Source organism: Micropterus dolomieu, linkage group LG11, assembly GCF_021292245.1.
Source record: "Micropterus dolomieu isolate WLL.071019.BEF.003 ecotype Adirondacks linkage group LG11, ASM2129224v1, whole genome shotgun sequence".
In the NCBI taxonomy this organism is placed as follows: domain Eukaryota; kingdom Metazoa; phylum Chordata; class Actinopteri; order Centrarchiformes; family Centrarchidae; genus Micropterus; species Micropterus dolomieu.
The window spans coordinates 10,506-28,972 of NC_060160.1; the positions used below are offsets into that span (position 1 = coordinate 10,506).

General features: G+C 45.1%; 1 protein-coding gene and 1 long non-coding RNA gene across 2 annotated transcripts; one reads left to right on the forward strand and one right to left on the reverse strand.

The window, feature by feature from the left end:
- Positions 1–1,069: 1,069 nt before the first annotated feature.
- On the reverse strand, positions 1,070–2,619 carry LOC123978498. Its single transcript, XR_006826982.1, has 2 exons — positions 1,915–2,619; positions 1,070–1,483 (listed from the first exon to the last, which is right to left on the reverse strand). It is a non-coding gene; the product is annotated as an uncharacterized LOC123978498 (long non-coding RNA).
- On the forward strand, positions 1,886–11,691 carry tyro3 (TYRO3 protein tyrosine kinase). Its single transcript, XM_046061732.1, has 7 exons — positions 1,886–2,003; positions 4,093–4,185; positions 4,305–4,426; positions 4,677–4,786; positions 5,423–5,582; positions 5,720–5,856; positions 7,300–11,691. Exons 1-7 carry the CDS (start codon positions 1,901–1,903, stop codon positions 7,769–7,771), a joined length of 1,197 nt encoding a protein of 398 aa, XP_045917688.1. The 5' UTR covers positions 1,886–1,900; the 3' UTR covers positions 7,772–11,691.
- Positions 11,692–18,467: the final 6,776 nt, after the last annotated feature.

The following is an 18,467-nucleotide window of genomic DNA, read 5'->3' on the forward strand; positions in this document are numbered from 1 at the left end:
ATTTCATACGATGGTATGTAATACTTATTTTGTCCACTTGGGGGAGCTTGGATTACATGACGATAGCTTGGATTAACCCTAAGACAATCTTTGCTCAGGAACTGGGAAATTCAGTTATTTAACCTTAAATTCAAGCTGGCAATTAATAGAGTATAGTATGACATTTCTTTATCCTCATTTCTAAAGGAGGTGTGTGAGAAAGTATTGTGAACAAACATTGGTTACACATAAAATGAAGGAATGTCATTAACCTTGCTGAAAATTAAAACACTGCAAAAGTAACTTAATTAGATTCTTTTCAGCAATAATATCAACAACAGATAGCAACAACATGGTAACATAACTAATCAAACAGAGGCAAACGTAATCAAGTAACTAAAAGATTATTTAATTAAACGAGGTAATGCTTTGAGTCTTTGGAGACAGCAGTCTGTTTACACAAAGAAGTTCAGGGCTGTCCCTGGTGTCCTGGATTTTCTCACCTGGGCGTGAAAAGGAGTATCCCTTTGATGAGAGGTAATTAAACACAGAGCAAGGTCAGTTGCCATGGTTACGTGTGTGGGGGGGCAGTTTAGGGTTTCCTGCCCCCTCTTAAGGAGAGTTTCGATAGGCTGTTTGTAATCTCTGGTTAGTTTCTTTTGTCATTTGAACAGTTCAGGCACCGAGAGGCTTATCTCGGCTGTTGCCAAAGGTGGCCTGTTTTACGACCAACTGCCCAGGAATAGCACTTAGAGAAAGCGACCTTTCAACCCCCCTTCCTTTGGGGGTCGCTTCGGCTGTCTGTAGGGGTTGATAATCAAACCCCCTCCTCCTTCTCTCTGGGAGAGAAAAGAGGAATTGAGTCTCCAAATTATTTAATATAAAATGCACAAAGCAGCCGCTCCTCCTCTACCTGTAACGTTACCTGCAGCCAGGAGAGAGGAGGAGGGGCCGATACACACCGATGATCTTTCTAAACGTCACTCGCTGCTTGTGATGTCACAAAGTTACTGAGTTACTTTGCTGTTGTCCAGAAACAACATTTAGCTGGATTTAAAATATTAAATTAAAAACAACCAGGCAGTTAATATGCACACTTCAGTATATGTTTATTTATCACAAGTGATGTCATCTCAGTTTATAACGTTATGGCACATTGAATATTTTCCTCACACCCTGCAGCCGGCCTCAGGCTGCTGGGGCTGGTCTCACCAAATAATACAGTATCGATAAAGAATCGGATCGTTAAGCAGTCTCAATAAGGCCATCAGTAAAAATGAACGATCCCCATCCCTAGATAAGATGCAGGTGGCGCTCCTGTCCTTCTCTTTGCCTCCTTCAGTTTGTGTTGAAACAGTTTCAGAGACAGTTTGTGCTGCTGCTGGACCGTCTTCTCTTCTACTGAGCGCAGTTTGTTTACCGTGATATAAGAGAGGCGGTCCTTCACACCAGGGACTCGGAGGACATGTCCCAAACACTTTTTGAAAGATTGGTAAAGATTGTTCTGAAATATAGTTCACAACAAGAAATGTTAACTAAGAAATGAAAATGAGAAGAAAACATGCAAAGTAGTTTATATAGAAACAGAAGGAACTGATGTGTGTTGTTCAAAAAAGTGACTTAAAATCATTTAGATTCTGAATTTGTTTCCCTTTCACATGAATAAAAACATTTCCACAATAAATTGGTGCAGAGGAATTCAGCAGAACGCAGAATGTAAGTGTTCAATGCTCTGGTTCAGCAGGAGTCCCCAGCACCTTTTAACACACAAAACTTTAGATGACAAACATTTAAGAAGCCAAGCAGCTTTAAAACGATCGGCGGTCTTCATGCAGGTATTCCTCTGATTTTCCTTTCTAGTTCTAAAAGTGAAAGTAGAGGTGAGTCTGCAGACAGAGGTCAGGTTTAAAAAGAGAATCCCATGTGTTTGTGTACCTGTGCAGGTGAGTTCGGCTCCGTGCGCGAGGCCTTCCTGAAGACGCAAGACTCGTCTGTCCAGAAGGTGGCGGTCAAAGTGCTGAAGAGTGAGTCTGACGCTGCTGCTGCTGCTGCTTCTTCTTCGGTTTGTGTCTGTGCAGACTGACGAGCCGTTTCAGATTCACAGAACATAAGAAACAGGACAAAATGAATGAGGAACCTGAAGCTCGCTCACGCTGGAAATGACAGGTGTCAAGTATTTTAGTTAAAGTTCAGTTTGAGAAGCTGAATCAGTGGAAATGTCAGCAGCACCAAGAGTCTCACGATGTGATGAATAAACTGTGAAAGCAGATTGTTAGCTGATGTACAGAGGCTGAAAGTAGTTAAACTGGAGGAAAGAACTGAAAGCAGCGTCAGAAGTAAAGTCAAGTGTGACAGACGTGAAAGAGTCTGGGGACGCCGCGCTGAACGTTACGCTTCTGCAACGTCATCCAGCAGGACCGGTTAGGTGGTGGGTCAGTGATGGTGTAATCCTCTATCCCTGGAGGGTCCCACAGACCTGGTGCTAACAATCGGTACCCTGACTGCTGTTAGGGACCAGCATGAACTCCTCAGTGGGCCCTGGGTTCCTCCTGGTGCAGGACTCTGCCTGGTTTCATGGGCCCAGAGTGAAAGTAGGGCTGGGCGATACGGCCAAAACGGTTATCATGATAAAAACCTTTCATATCATTCGATACCGATACTTATCACAATAAAAACCTTTCATATCATTCGATACCGATACTTATCACAATAAAAACCTTTCATATCATTCGATACCGATAGTTATCACGATAAATGTCAAATCATTAGTTCTTTCAAGTTTAAAGGCAGATTTTTGTGTGAAAGTTGAAGAAACCAGACGGTTAATTATGTTTTTAAACTTTCCTTTATGGTCAGAACACTAGATGCCAAACTGTGGATTACTGAACATCCAACATTAAAAACTATTATGATCAAATCTTTTTCACCAAATATGATAAAGTAAATCTTTTTTCAGCCCCTTTCCTCAACAAAATCATTATTCAAATAGAAAAAATGAGTTCCGACCCGACCCTTCTCCAACCTGATCCTGATTCTGACCCTGACCCAGCTGCAGCTGGTTTAAATGGTCCTGCAGCTGAGCGGAAGCAGCAGCCTGTGTCTCAGTGTCTCACACACGTCTGCTGCGTCTTCTGAACAAGGAAGTCAGTTCGCTGACGTGGGACAGCGTTTAGCAGGAAACTGAGATGAGAGGTCAGATTAGCGGAAAGGTTGCGGTGATTGGTCAAAACTGCAAGTCGCGCCGAGTTCACTGCAGTTTGTTGAATTTATGTTAATAGTTGCGATCGACTGCTTGACGCCGCTGTCCGGCCCTCACGTCCCCCTGACCGGAATCTAACTGACAACCTCTGGGACGTTCTGTATCGGTGCGTCCAACGCCGCCAGGTTGCGCCACAGACTCTCCAGGAGCTCACGGATGCCCTGATCCAGGTCAGTGAGCAGACCCCCAGGACGCCATCCGCAGTCTCATCAGGAGCACGCTCATTTGGTGAAACAGCGTTCAGTAAAGATTTTGAATGTTCGAGATCTGATTTGTACTTCTGTGCCGTAAGAGGCCACGCTTTTATACTTGTGTTGGTGTCTGCGTTGTTCTGCAATTACGCCGCCAAAACGCTAGCTGGTGGTAGCGTTATAGCGTCCACTGTGTAGACTTCGAACTTCCTGTTTAGCCCACTGCTAACTTGAATGGGGGTAAAATAAATAAATAATAATAAAAAATAAATAAAAGCCATGCGGCTTTTCTAGACTCTCCAAATGTTATCGGAACATGGATCAAACTCTGATGTGAAGCATGTCGGGGGGGCCGTGACGCTGTGACCGCTGGCTTGGCCGCTAGTAGAGGTGGCTTGATAGCACGGAGCGCTTCCTGTGGGATTGGAGCACATGAGACGTGCACATCAGGCAGCGGGGTAGCTTTGACGCGGAAGTATAAATCAGGCTTTCGGCATTCCCCTCCTTCCTTTGAGCAGTGTAGGTGAAGTGTGCACAGGAAACTGAAGCTGAAATGTCAGATGAAGAGCAGAAATCATTTGAGCTGCTGAGGCTGTTAAACTGACGTAATGTGAGAGGAAGCAGTGAAAGGGTTAAATAACTGTGTGTGTGTGCGACCTCCAGCTGACATCACCTCGTCAGCTGACATCGAGCAGTGTCTGAAGGAGGCGGCCTACATGAAAGACTTCGACCACCCCAACGTCATCCAGCTCATCGGTAAAACACACACACACACACACACACACACACACACACACACACACACACACACACACACACACGACCAGGGGTCAAAGGTCAGATGGTTTGATTGACAGTTCCCCCTCGTCCAATAGGAGTGAGTCTTCACCGGCGTCCTGGCCAGCGGCTGCCGATCCCGATGGTGATTCTGCCGTTCATGAAGCACGGAGACCTGCACACCTTCCTGCTGCTGTCCAGACTGGGAGAACGGCCGTTTGTAAGAGAAGCACCTTCTTCGTGTTCTCTGAGCTCTGCTTTCATTCTTTAATCCGCCGTCCGGACGTTTTGTTCTGTCTGCACGGGCAGATTCATCAATGTCCTTTTCAGTTAGAAGTAAATTAAACTGGAGAAACTTTGGTTTTTGTAATTTAATACATATTCAAAAGGGAAACAGTTGTCCTCGAGTCCCTGATCCTGGTAGCTGGTCAGAAGTCTGTGCACCTGTACTGACCCTGTTCCTCCACCAGGACCTGACTCTGCAGACTCTGCTGCAGTTCATGCTGGACATCTCTCGGGGGATGGAGTACCTGAGCGGCAGGAGCATCATCCACCGAGACCTCGCTGCCCGAAACTGCATGTGAGTCCACCGGTCAGCTCTCAGAAACAGAGACGCACGGAGGCCACGCCTCCTCATTTACAACACGCACGTCGGCGTCTGAGTTTTCAGGGTTTCACTTCGGCCAAGAACCAAAACAGTAAAACATGAACGGATAAAAACAGGGACCGTGTCGGGGACGCTGCTTCATGTGACGGCGGATTACGACCACTGGAGGTTAAAACATCGTGCCTTTGGTGTGAGAGACCGTGTCCCTGAGCGAGAGGCGTGCGTCCTCTGACGTATCTAGCAGCTGTACGACGCTTTGCATAAGCTGAAGGAGGAAATGTAAAAAATAAATTAAACGGACACGCAATACTTTAATCTCAGAATATCACTTCCCCTTTTATTGTTACTGTTTTTACCAACAAGCCGTCATAGTTTTATGAAGGTAAATAAGTAAAACGGAAGGTTTTTGGTCAATAAAAAAATAATTAACAACATTTGTGAAATGAAGTTTGCATTTAATTTAAGTCCAACTCTTTTATTCTGTCCCAACGGGGGAGTTCACCGTGTCACAGCAGCAAGGGAGAAACAAACGAGCAATAGATATCATGAGATATTATCACTGTGTCCAGCAGCAGAATGTGTTATTAAAATGTTTGCCGTGTGTTTCAGGCTGAGTGAGGACATGGCGGTGTGTGTCGCAGACTTCGGCCTCTCCAAGAAGATCTACAGCGGAGATTACTACAGACAGGGCTCGGTCTCCAAGCTGCCGGTGAAGTGGATCGCTCTGGAGAGTCTCGCTGACAACGTGTACACCACACAGAGCGACGTGGTACTGACACATACACACACCCAGGGTCACATGTGACCTGCAGCCGGCCAATCGATCAGCGGAGTTCAGTCCCTCCACCAATCACACAGCTCGTTACAGCTTCTGATTTCTACTGTGTGTGTGTGTGTGTCTCTCAGTGGGCGTTTGGCGTGACGATGTGGGAGATCATGACTCGTGGTCAGACGCCGTACCCCGGCGTGGAGAACTCTGAGATCTACGAGTACCTGATCAAAGGAGAGCGACTGAAGAAACCTCCGGACTGCAGAGACGACATGTGAGTCTAATACATGGGCTAACGCCTCCCTCAGCTCTGCCTGCCAGGTCCCTGGTGACCCACCATCACACCGATCTAAAGTTTTAGCGACCGCTAAAGGAAAACCACCAGCTCCAAAATGATCAGAATTGGGGGGGGGCGTAAGAAAAACTCTCCCAACAGCCATTTATCAAGCAGAACACAAACTTAAATTCGACATCGTTGCCTTCCAGCAGCCTCCTCTTCTCCTCTCACGGCGCTGCATTTACACCTGCAGTTTGTTTGACTGTGTCTGAACGCTCCGTTACGAAGCTCGCGCTACATGGCAGACCGGGACACTCCCCTTCCCTCTCCAGATCAGGTTCTCTGGGCGCTCACCTGTTCCCGAGAACTTTATGATTACTTTATGATGACTTTGCATAAGCAAATGAGAGATTAAATTTAGTCATTTAGCTTTTATCCAAAGCGACTTACAATGTCTACACGTGTCAGAGGTCGCACGCCTCTGAAAAGTCTCGCCCAGGGACACGGTGGCGTCTCACACCAAAGGCACGTGTCTTATCCACTGCTTCATCGCCCCATGGAGAGCATTGTTCTTGCACAATAACTTAATGACTGAAAACAACCCACAAAAATAAAACTGCTGTTTTGTCCAACTGGAATGAATATTATAGGCTAGTGATGCTAAGCTACAGTAGCCTGTGCTTTTATATGAAATCAGTAAAGCTGAGAAACTTTTAGAGCAATGTTGCGGTCCATGGTAATGATAATCAGAAAATGGTTTTATTAGTGAAACAGCTGAATCTCAACTGATGAACTATCTGGAGGCAGCTCATCTAACATGATACTTTCTAACGTACAGCTCTACTCCTCCGGGTTGTGAGCCAGGAAAAACCCTGAGAGGGTCGAGGTTCTGCCAGTGAAGGATGCAGAGTTACATACAGCCGCTGTGTTGGAGGACGAGGTCGTGATTTCTGCTTCAGAACAGCTGATTTCACTTCAGCATCCTAAACAGTGGGAATCAGAAGTTTGTAGGTGAAACCTGTAACTCCAGGTCATCTGACACCTTCCAACCTTCCCTGTATTCTAATAATGTCGTAATGTTTCTTTCAACGTCTTTTTATTCTCAAATTAAAAAAGTTCTTATTCTGATATTCTAAAAAAAAGTAAAGGATAACGTCAGAAGACGTCTGTGGAGGTTCTCAGTCGTTCTGAAGATACTGAAGATGTTTAACCGCTCGTCCGAGGCTTCTTCAGCTCGGACAGGCTGGCGGGGAGTCCCGGCTATTTGGTTGGACAATAAAAAGAAAGCGGACTCAAACCTTTGTCTCGTCTCCACTCGTCGCTTCCAACAAAAAAAAAGGCCCCAAAAAACTTTCTAAAATATATTTTTCAGCTGTTGTGTTGTGTCTCTGTCCGCACCAGTTTGACATCCTGTCTGCTCCTCTTCTTCTTCCTCTTCAGTTACGAGCTCATGCACAGCTGCTGGAGTCCCGTCCCGAAATGTCGTCCCAGTTTCCAACATCTGGTCGGCCAGCTGGAGGCGCTGAGGCTCAGCCTGTCCCCCGCCCCCCCGCAGAAGGAGCCTTTACTCTACGTCAACCTGGAGGGGGACGAGGGGGAGCCGGGCCGAGGGGGAGCGGCCGGAATCGGGGCCCCGGGGCCTGAGGAGGAGGCGACGCCGGCAGCCGGGGCCCCGAGCTGGAGCGTCCCCTGGCAGCGTGGAGCGGAGGACGAGGAGCGGGACTGGCTCATGGTGGGGTCCGGGGCCGCGCTAGCCATCGGAGGGGACTACAGATACATCATCGGCCCCTGTGGACCCCCCGAGGAGGAGGAGGAAGTTGGGGGGGGGGGGGGGAGGAGGAGGGGGGAGTCGATGGACACTCTACAGGAGGAGGTCAGAGACGAGGAGGACGATGTCGTCATTAACGTCTGACCAATCACAGCGCTCCTCCTCCAATACCTGAGCTGATCAGAGAGGGACGCTCACTTTAAGGCACTGAGCAGCAGCAGGCGGGTGGAGACTGAACTCTGAGTGTCTCTGAAGGTACAGACGCTGAACACACCTACACACCTGATCCAGGACCTATGCAACACGGCCCCAGTTCCCCCAGTCCTCCCAGTGCTGATGGAGTTTCACCAGGTACCAAGTTTCTCTGAAAGGAAACTGCAGCATGTTGGAAACGTTTTTCCTGAGAGAATATTTCTCTCTGTGTCAGATACAGATCACCGTGACTGTTAGCCTAGCTTAGCACAGACACTGGAAGCGGAGGGAAACTGTTAGCCTAGCTTAGCACAGACACTGGAAGCGGAGGGAAACTGTTAGCCTAGCTTTGCACAGACACTGGAAGCGGAGGGAAACTGTTAGCCTAGCTTAGCACAGACACTGGAAGCGGAGGGAAACTGTTAGCCTAGCTTAGCACAGACACTGGAAGCGGAGGGAAACTGTTAGCCTAGCTTAGCACAGACACTGGAAGCGGAGGGAAACTGTTAGCCTAGCTTAGCACAGACTCAGACGTGTTTCTCTCTTTCCACCATGGAGGGACGTTATGTGGCCAGAAGTATTTGGACACCCTGAGAAAATCTGCAAACCATTTAAAATAACTGATTAACCTGTGAAAGGTTTGTGTCCCTGTAATCTGCCAGCTCAGTCGGCGCCTCTGAGGAACTAGGATGAGATTTATTATTATTTTTAGACAAAACTCTAACATCTAACAGAGTAAATAATCTGTAGATTAATGAACACAGAGAACGTTTGTATTTGAACTCGCTGGCCGCGAGGAGACGCAGTTAACCCCTGCGGTTTTATTATTCCACAGTGAGAACTGAAATAAAGTGTAGGTAAAGAAGCGTTTCACCAGGAAGTGAAACTCTTTAACCATATGAATGAATAAAGGCCAGTTTTAAACATGTTTCATTCAGTTTTTATTCTTAACACCTCTCTAATTCTCTAACGTGTTCAGATAAACCCACATTTAACTTATTATCATGTTGTGAGGTGAGTCAGTTGCACGCTGTGCTGCACAGGAAACTGCTCCTTCAAAACAAAAGACTTTTGTACAAGACAGCGACACTAAACCAGAGCTGGACCACATGACGGAGACAGAATAGCTGGGGCGTCCGGTTCTAAGTACACGCTAAATACATTTTCCCCATGTGAGGTCGTTTTCATCACGCTGATGCTCGTATTCATTACTTTTAATTATCTGATGTTATTGAAGGGGGGGGGGGGTCATGTCATGATTGACAGCTGTGCCCTGCTGTGATTGGGTCAGCTGGGTGTGTGGGCGGGACCTCGATACCTCGACTCTGGCTTTAATTGATGTCACCAGTGCAGGATGGCGCCATTTTGTACAGCGGGAGGAAGTGGCGGCCATCTTTATATTTGGCAATCCAGCGGCGGCCTTAAAACAACGCTGCCAGTTTCACATTTAAACACGACAAGTAAAAATATTCAAGAGAATTTATTATTATGGCTTTTGTTCTGAAGGAAGGCCGACACCAGTCCAGATTGGGAGCGATGCCCTTAACGCAACAGAAAGTCGGCCATTTTGGATTTAATGGTTAAATTTTTGGCAATTTACAGGTTACTTACTTTAACGAACTCCTAATTCGCCATGAAACATGCTCACATCTGCACCAGACTTTACATGTTTATACATGTCAGGGCCCTGATGTCAGTATTCAGTCAGTTGTAACGCCACCTACTGGCAACAGGAATTAGGCCCTGTGTTATAATGGTCATTTAATTTACATTTTGACAGTATGTTCCACACGTACACGAAGTGACGTTAAACTCCTACGTAAGGTGTCCAAAGTGCATGATAATTCAGAGCAGCGCCAACGACCTCGGGCAACTTCACTGCGGTCGCAACAAGCCCAGACATGTCACAGCGCGAAGGCCCATCCAACGCTGTTTGCTGTTTTAACAGTTACAGTTGCAATTTTTTTTTATTTTACCAGGAAAGAAATCCATTGAGATTTTTAATCTCTTTCACAAGGATGTCCTGGATCCTTTAATGAATCCTTTAAAGATTTAGATATGTATATGTGGTGTTTTTTATATTTTAGTGTAAAAATCAGTGCCTTCTGGTGTACAAACAGAGACTGTTGCTAAATGAGCTCATTTCTCTGCTGCAGTTTGGTACTTCAGTGCTCGGCTTCAGCTTCACCTGCACCAGCATGTAGCATCACCTGAAAACCAGCCTGGTGAACAGACCTTTACTGTCACATGTATTTCAGATGTTCTGAAGTCTTGAGAGCAGCCTGATCGTTTCAGGAGTTCAAGAAATGTTTGATATTTTCATTAACAAATACTTTTTAAGTCAGCTTTATTCTGTTTCCTTTAACTTTCCGCGGCGTATCATCAGCAACAGCACATAATCACAGCTTTTCTCTCACGTCGATCATCTGACAATGAATCTGGCGCTATTCCTATAAGCGGATCCTCGTTAGTTGTCACTAATGGAGAGCGGTACGAGCAGCGAGGAGGATCAGTTTGTTAACAGAACCAGGAAGGTGCGTTTGTGTTGCAGTTCTTCAGTTCAGGATACGATCCTCTCTATAAACAGACACCTGCATATGAAAACAGATGTATCAGAGACAAGACTTTGGTGTCGGAGGCGTTCTGATTTCCATTTGCGGTCACAGTAATTTTGACCAATCACGTTTGAGCGGGCTTTGGTTGCGTGCAGGTATAAACAGTGAGTGTGGAGAGAAAAAGCAAAACCCTTTGGCTGAAACGTCTAATAATAATCTCTGTTAGCTTTTTAAAAAAGGTGTCTACTTTCAAAGTCTCGACAGCCGACGGGTTCCAAGATCGAGGATATGATAACAAGACCGTTTGTCGTCGGGCTGACGTTACGTTGTGTTCGAGGCCCTAATGAGCCGTTCTGCTGATGTATTTTGAAATGCATTTGTTTTCATATTTACAGCACAAACAATAAGATGGTTGTTTCAGGTAGTGCTCACCTTTCAGATGTGAATATATGCAGTCTTTTAGTTGTCTGTTGTAGCAAACTTAACATCTTTCAGTTTTTGGGCTGTTGGCTGAGGGGACCGGTGCATTTTGTAATATTTTCTGATGTTTCTAGACTGCAGAATAATCGATAATTAAAGCCGGAATATTCTACGTATGCATTATCAGGTACAAATGTTCCCTCCTGATGTCAAAACGTAGTTGTATGCCTTTATTATATCAGTTTATATTGTGCTAATAAGGTGCATTTCACTAAATAATGTGTAATACATGCACAATGCACAGAGCAGGGAGGGGGGTTGGGGGCCCACGGCACATGAGCCCGGGGCCCTTGCAGCGTGTTAATCCGGCCCTGGCTGCTGCAGATGATGTTGTGCGTTTTTCTGTTTTACATGAACTCACTTCTACATTTCCTCTAACACTGAAATGAAGCTGAAGTTTTTAATTACTTGAAGTGTGTAAACTGTCCTTTAGAGTATCACTGAACACGTGTACTTATGTTGTATATTTGAGTCAGATGTACTATAGAAGATGTAATTCTGTATTTTAAAGCTCTGGGATGTTTTATTGATCCTGGAAATCAAGTGGTTTCTGTGTTGGAGGTGTCTGACTGTCAAACTGTGTAGCTAAAGGTTAATTTCCTGACGTAAGTTAAACTTTTCCGTCTGCACCACTCTTCATGTCAGGATATCAAGGGACAGTATGTTTTAAGATGTTTTTGTATGTTGCCTCAAAGAGATCAAACCCTGAATTTATTCAAGACCCAAGCTGACGTCTTCCTGTTGTCACGTCCTTACCTGTGTGACTGCAGATCTGTACAGAGAGCAGATGTGTGAGACTCTGGACAAACAAATAAAGCGTCATTTGTGCCACATTGATTTCTGTATTGTTTCATATTATTACCAACAGCTTTTAATCCACTGCTGAGGAGGAACAGTCAGCTGATGAGCCGTCCTGAGAATCTGACTGAAGGCTCACCTGAAAAATAATACATCAGTCACACCTGAAGAGACTGACAACTCAATACTACAGAGGAACCGGGGGAATATAACCAGTGTGTTAGTTTCCTGAAGAAGTGAAAACAGAATTACATTAAAATAACTTGTCTAGTTTACAAGTAAAAGTAGCACTCAAGGTGAGGAAATACTGCATCACAAGTGAAATGTCTGCACTCAGTTATACTTAGTAAAGTAGTAAATGTACATAAGTACTGCCTACAAAATGTTCCTTAAAGTGCAGAAATGACCTCTGTGTTATTTCTTCTCTATGGACTGTTTATACTGATGCATTACTGTCCATAACATCTTCCTGCACTAATAGTTTGAGGTGGAGCTGATTAATATTGTATGTACTGTAATTGTACACACGATTATATAAAATGTTTTATAGGTAAAAAGGTTCCCACTTTTTTCTAGAGATCATTTTCCAGGACATTTTCAGTGATCTGGCTGGTGTGACCGACACGGATAACATCATACACTAACGTGTTCCTCTCTGCAGATGTCTGATTTTAACAACATGCAACAGTTTAACACAAGCTCAGAAGAACAAAATTAACTCATTTTCCATGACTGGAAAACGCGTGGGAAGCCTGTTAAAGTAAGCTGAAGCCGTCAGAAGTATAATGCAGCAAAAAGTACAATATTTCCCCCCTTAAATGTAGGAGTAAAAGTAGATAGCAGCATAATATGGAATTCCTTAAGTAGAAGTACTATATCCTTACAGTACTTGAGTAATTGTACTTAATTTATTCATAGCACCATATTTAAATTATGACTTTAATTTCTAATTGTTCCTTTAAATCAGAATCAGAAATACTTTATTGATCCCCGAGGGGAAATTCTCTATCAATATCATTCAAATCAATATAATTCACTGTAAAACCACTTCTTCACACGAGGACGACCGTAAATAACTGCAATACTGCACAGTATTTATTCTTTTATAACTTGTCAATTATATTTATTATGTAGGTTTGTGTCTATTAAGCACCAAAGCAGATCCTTTTATCTGTAGAAACTACTTGGTAATAAAGCTGATTCTGAGTGAAACTGGATAAACTCTGCTGCTTACAGCCAAGATCTGAAGTCATTTATTTCTTCAGATGGTATCTTCCTCTTGGATTCCGGATAGAAACTGGGTCAACTCGACATGTCCACATACAAAAGGAGCGTTTTTCTCTCAAGATGGAGGCTCTGCCGAACCCTCTCCCACCGCCTCCATGTTACAGGGGAACTTGTGCCAACATAAATGATACGTGCCTCTTGAATAAATAACGATGCGTGACGTTGAAACGTTTCTGTAAACGTCACACAGCGATTTCAGTGTTTAGTGACCTGATTGGGGCTCTTCAGATACAGGTCTCTGGCAGCAGACGGTTACCTGGCGAGCAGCACACCGGTTTTAGCTGCTTGTCGGTTAGCTCTTAGCCTGGGAGCTAACTAACGAAAATAGCCCTGTAGATGTCGCTGCGGCTCATTTTGCGTTTACCTCCATCTGCATTGGGGGCCGCGTTCAATGTGGAAGATGACCAATAAGAACAATCACAAGACCGACACATCAAATCACATATACACTCAAAATATGAGACAAAACACCTGATTTATATTAAGTTTTCACAACGCGCATGCGCACCTCTGCGGCACAAACACACGCGCGTGTCGTAAGTGTGACCACAGTTGAGGCGGTTTAACGTCGGTTAAACTGACTTTATTAACAGGTAAAGGAGCCAACAATGGCTGCTGCTACCGTCGGACGGTGACTTCCTGCTGTGAATCTGAGGATGTAACACCGGTTTGAACTAGCTGGCTGTGTCCCGTTCAATGCACGCGCAGCCTGCAGCCCTTTGTTTGTTAGAAGCGGCGGATCATCTCTGCGGATCCTCCCCGCACCGCTTCCGTTAACGTTACCACACTCACACGGATCACTTCCCTCTCCGTTAACGGTTACCGTACACGACAAGCCACCGAGTGAAAGAACGGGGACATTTAACGCTGTCGTCCCGGATTCCCGCGGGTAGTGAAAACAACATGGAGTCCGCTGCTGCGCCGTAATGTGACAGAACGAGTGATCCTGTCTCCTGGATCTCAAACATAACACAGTTAAACACACATTTACACTGAGCTGAACCCATTTTGGGAAACACCACCAGAAACTACGACCCATAACAAAGAAGGCAGAAGCGAAGGCGCGATTTCACAGCCACAGTTAACCATCTCATCGCCACAGTGAACTTCAGGCTGTGTTCTTTCACACCGGCCTTTAAACAAATCTCCTCGAGCAGCAGTTGAACTGTTCTGTTTCCGGCCGTAAGTCAGGGTCCCCGCAGGAAATAGTTCCCCTGTTCTGTCGGTGGTTTTTGATCACGAAGCCCCTGACAAGCCTCACGGCGTCCATTTTTCCCTGATAACGTTAAACTGACCCGGTTTGACTAAAACAGGAGTTCACTTCTGCTTCTGAAGGTAAGCAGACAAACGTCTGTCGGTCATGGCGTCTGTCCACCGCATCCACGCGGGTTTTATATTCCAATAAACGGTCCAGCAGGAGGAGGTAAATCTACAGAATGGAAGAAGACGCGGTCCCGCGGTCCTACAGCTCTTCCCCCGCAGGTACCGGGCGGCAGAACCTCCGGTGCCGCCGGGACGAGTTTTGAACCAGGTGGCGGCAGCAAGATGGCGTCCGAGGCTGCGCAGTACCGGAGAAGACGAGGACGGGCGCTGACGTTTCAGCGCAAGGACACCGCATGCAGTTATCCCCCTCAGTAAGAACATAACCACGGTGCCGGAGATGGTTTTACGACGGAATAACAGACGGTAGCGCTCGGATTCATGTCACACCGTCGAAACACTCGATCTGTTCCACCACGCAGAAGGTAATCCGTGTGCTGTTATGGGAGCACATGGTCGCAGTGGGCCAGGACGGACCGACCGAGAGGGTTTAGTGTTTACTGGGAGGCCATTACCGGGCTCAGCATCAGGCCTGCTGCTGCTAGCTAGCTGCAGTCTCTTTAAAGGCCACCTTTAGTCTCATGCATCCACAGTTAAACATGTCTCTGTGAAGCTAATCTGAAATACTTCTTGTTTGCTGCGAGGTAAAGTTTCCTGAACCTAGCATACTTTATTAGATTATCTATTTGCTTAAGTTTACAGTTGTTGCTGCTGGTAAATACCAACATGCAGATCAGTTCAAGCATGCATCATGGAGGGACAATAGCTTTTTTAAATACAGTCCTATGGACAAATTAGTTGTAAATTCAACATGTACAGCACGTGAACGGATTTTGGTCATTGACTAAAACACTTAACAGACTGCTGGACGTGTGGAGAACGGTTTGGTATGTTGTGTGGCGATAATCAGGTTGTCACATTTGGGAATTTACACACTGTTGCATGATGCTTTGTCTTTAACACATGCTGGCCAGCCGATCTAAGCAGCTATATAATTATCAACACACATTTTAAAAATGGCACAGACCTGATGAGCGTTGAACTCCAGGCGGGTAGCGATTCTGAAGTTAACCAGCTAAAGGTTTTGTTTTCTGCCCTGAAAAGAATGGAGTTTACAATATATTTGAAAGGCCACAGTCTGACTTTAATGTAGATTCTTACACTTAAAAACACATTTAAAGCTGCTTTGAATAAATGTGGCCCTTAGTGGACAAACTGAATCAGACTCCCAGCAACACCATCACCTCATCGTAATGGCTAACATCTTAGCAAATAGTTGCTACATATTGAAGCTTTGAACATGTTGTTACGTAAATGTTTGCAACATTACATGTTTGGAACAACCACATCACATTTTCTTCAAGGCTGCAAACCCGAAAAGGTCGTGTCTGCGACATTTCTTTATTAATTCAATGCGGAAGAAGTCGAAATTGAACATACTGTAAAGGCTAAGTCCCCCGATCAGACAGAACGTGTATTTTCCAGTGAGAGGTGTCTTTTAAATCGTTTCCTATTGGCAGTGAGCGTCCTGCGCGCTGTTTGTGCGCCCTGGGCGCCTGCCTCGTGTTTTCAAAGAAGCACTCTGAGCGCACAAAATAAAAAAAATTCAACTCTGAGCAGAAAAGCGCCCGACGTCATTTGCGTTTTTTCAACTGTCCAATCAGATGAATAGAGAGGCGGGCCCTCAGTTGTGGTGGCGAAAGTTTCCAGTTGCTTGGATTGTCCGGAGACAAACTGTCCCCTTGTCATCCTAGAATAAGCTTTGAACCAGCCATCATAAAAACGAAGCTCCTGGACCAGCTGGCGGTGCTACCAGCTGGCGGTGCTACCAGCTGGCGGTGCTACCAGCTGGCGGTGCTACCAGCGGCGTCTCCTCTTTCTGAGGGTCTCCTGCTTCACCTCTCACCCTCAGACAGCGGCAGAGCAGGCGCCCTGCGTTTGTTTTTAAAGCAACAACAGACCCAGACCTGTGAGCTGTGATGAAGTTTCTGCTAATATGACAAAGATTACAGATCGCTGGTGCTAAAATCTTTGATTAGTCTGACAGGACAGCTGATTCGGTGGTTGCCTAGCAACATAGAAAAACGCAGCGCACTGCTCTTTTCCAAATTCAACCAAAAAGGCCCAGAACGCTTTCTGTCTGATCGGGCCTAAGGCAGCGCACAGTGAAATCCACAGAGATACTGATTGTTCTTCTTCAGAGCGCTGTAATAATTATGACAGTGAGTGAATGATAATTTTTTTAAAGACAGAAAACTTTGTGAATGAGCAAATTTTAACGATTCTGCTCTCATGTGATCAGTCTCAATCAATCATGTAGTCAGTCAGTCATGCGCTCTGCTTGCTGTCCGTCAGACTGAAGGCTGTGAAACAAGCAGCAGATTGGATCAGAAACTGAATCGGTGGATCAACAGAGTTGGTTTGATGTTGAGAAGCGTTGCTGTGGCTCACGGTGATCATTAAAGTAAGCCACAAGAAGCAAAATTTTAATAAATCCATCACTTCATTCTGATTCTGATATTTCCCATCTCACCATAGTTTGCTGCCAGGTGGCGGCATGCAGCTGGAACAGTCCTGTCAGGTTTTAATAAAGCAACTCAGGGAGTATTTATGTAGCAGAGACGTGTGTGAATCCCAAAAACTATTTTATTATAAAGAAGAAGCTAGCACTGTTACAGAGTCCATGTCTGGGAGGGGTTCTGAAGTCTGCTTTGTATTAACCAATAGACTATCAGTCCAGCGTTCACTCGTCTTTCCTCATTTGGTTCATTAATTCTGCAAAAAATATTTGGCTTGCTGGGTGTTAATTGTTTATCACGACGCTTGTTTACATCAGCAGCTTTACATTTAGCGAAGGGCAAGGTGTGGGTTGTAAGAGGCTGGATAGCCAGCTTATTTTTAAACGGGGGAGTCAGTGAGAGGTGGAGAGACACAGCTTCATATTCTTAAACTGGATTCAGCCTGGTCCAGGGTTCAGTGAGAGTGTGAGCTTTGGAGTGGCGTATTGGATTATTTCAGCAGCTATAAGCCGTCTTTCGACCAAAGGTACCCAGGACGTTTAGTCCCAGGATCAGCAGCTCGCAGCTCTCGCTTCCTGTTTCCGCCTGAGTGTCGGAGTAATGTGATTTTTAACGTGCTTTATTACCTGTTGTAATCAGCTGGTCTGTTTTTTTGGAGAGGAGGGGGGGACGTACATCGGCTCCTTGTAGAAAACTCCTGAATGATGAAAGCTTAAAACAACAACTCTGGACCCAGAATTTAGCTGTACTCTATCAGCTGTTAGCTGCAAACACACCGCAGGACTAGCTGCACCCTGGCTGCTGTTTACAAGTTATAAATATAATACAGATGTACGATCTCGATCCGACATCAGCGAGACTTGTGGGTGCTATCTGGGTGTCGATCGTGATTTATTTGATTTGCAAATTTCATTTAGTCAACGGTGGAAGAGAGATGAGCAGTAGCTACAAATGCCGTTTTTCTATTACCTGTACCAGCTCGCCCCGTCTCGGCCCACCGTGCCCCTCAGTGTAGCTGGTCGTCATAGCGACACCGCACACAACTGCTGAAACGAAATGTTCAATGCGACCCACACAGCTGTCTCTGGGTTTAAGTTAAAGCGTTTGAACCTTCCTCAGAATGTAAAGACAGATAAGCGGTATGAAAAGCTTCCAGCTGTGTTTTATAATAATAATAATAATAATAATAATAATCCTTATTTGTAGAGCACTTTTCAAAAACAAGTTACAAAGTGCTTTAACAAGTGTAAAGAATAATACAAAAAAAAAAAAATAAGAGCATGAAAATTTTATATAAAATTAGTAAAATACAATAAAATAAAAGGGATAAAATAAAGTCAAATAAGATCGGGAAAAGCTCTCCTATAAAAGTATGTTTTAAGAAGGGACTTAAAAGAGTTCACTGACTCAGCCGACCTGATTTCCTCGGGCAGGCTGTTCCAGAGCCTCGGGGCCCTGACAGCAAACGCTCTGTCCCCTTTAGTTTTCAGTCGAGACTCTGGAACAGACAACAGTCCTCTGCCCGAGGATCTCAAGGTACGTGCTGGTGCGTATGGGACTAAAAGGTCAGAAATATAACAAGGCGAGAGGCCATGAAGAGCTTTAAAAGTGATCAATAGAATTTTAAAGTCAATTCTAAAACATACTGGGAGCCAGTGTAATGAAGCTAAAATAGGAGTAATGTGGTCA

What these genes read in the sequence shown, in the direction of transcription:
- tyro3 (XM_046061732.1), top strand. Translation starts at nt 1,901, where the DNA reads ATGTGTTTGTGTACCTGTGCAGGTGAGTTCGGCTCCGTGCGCGAGGCC. An exon ending in CAACGTCATCCAGCTCATCG is followed by an intron (nt 4,186 to 4,304) that starts GTAAAACACACA and finishes CTCGTCCAATAG; the next exon opens with GAGTGAGTCTTCACCGGCGT. An exon ending in GACTGGGAGAACGGCCGTTT is followed by an intron (nt 4,427 to 4,676) that starts GTAAGAGAAGCA and finishes TTCCTCCACCAG; the next exon opens with GACCTGACTCTGCAGACTCT.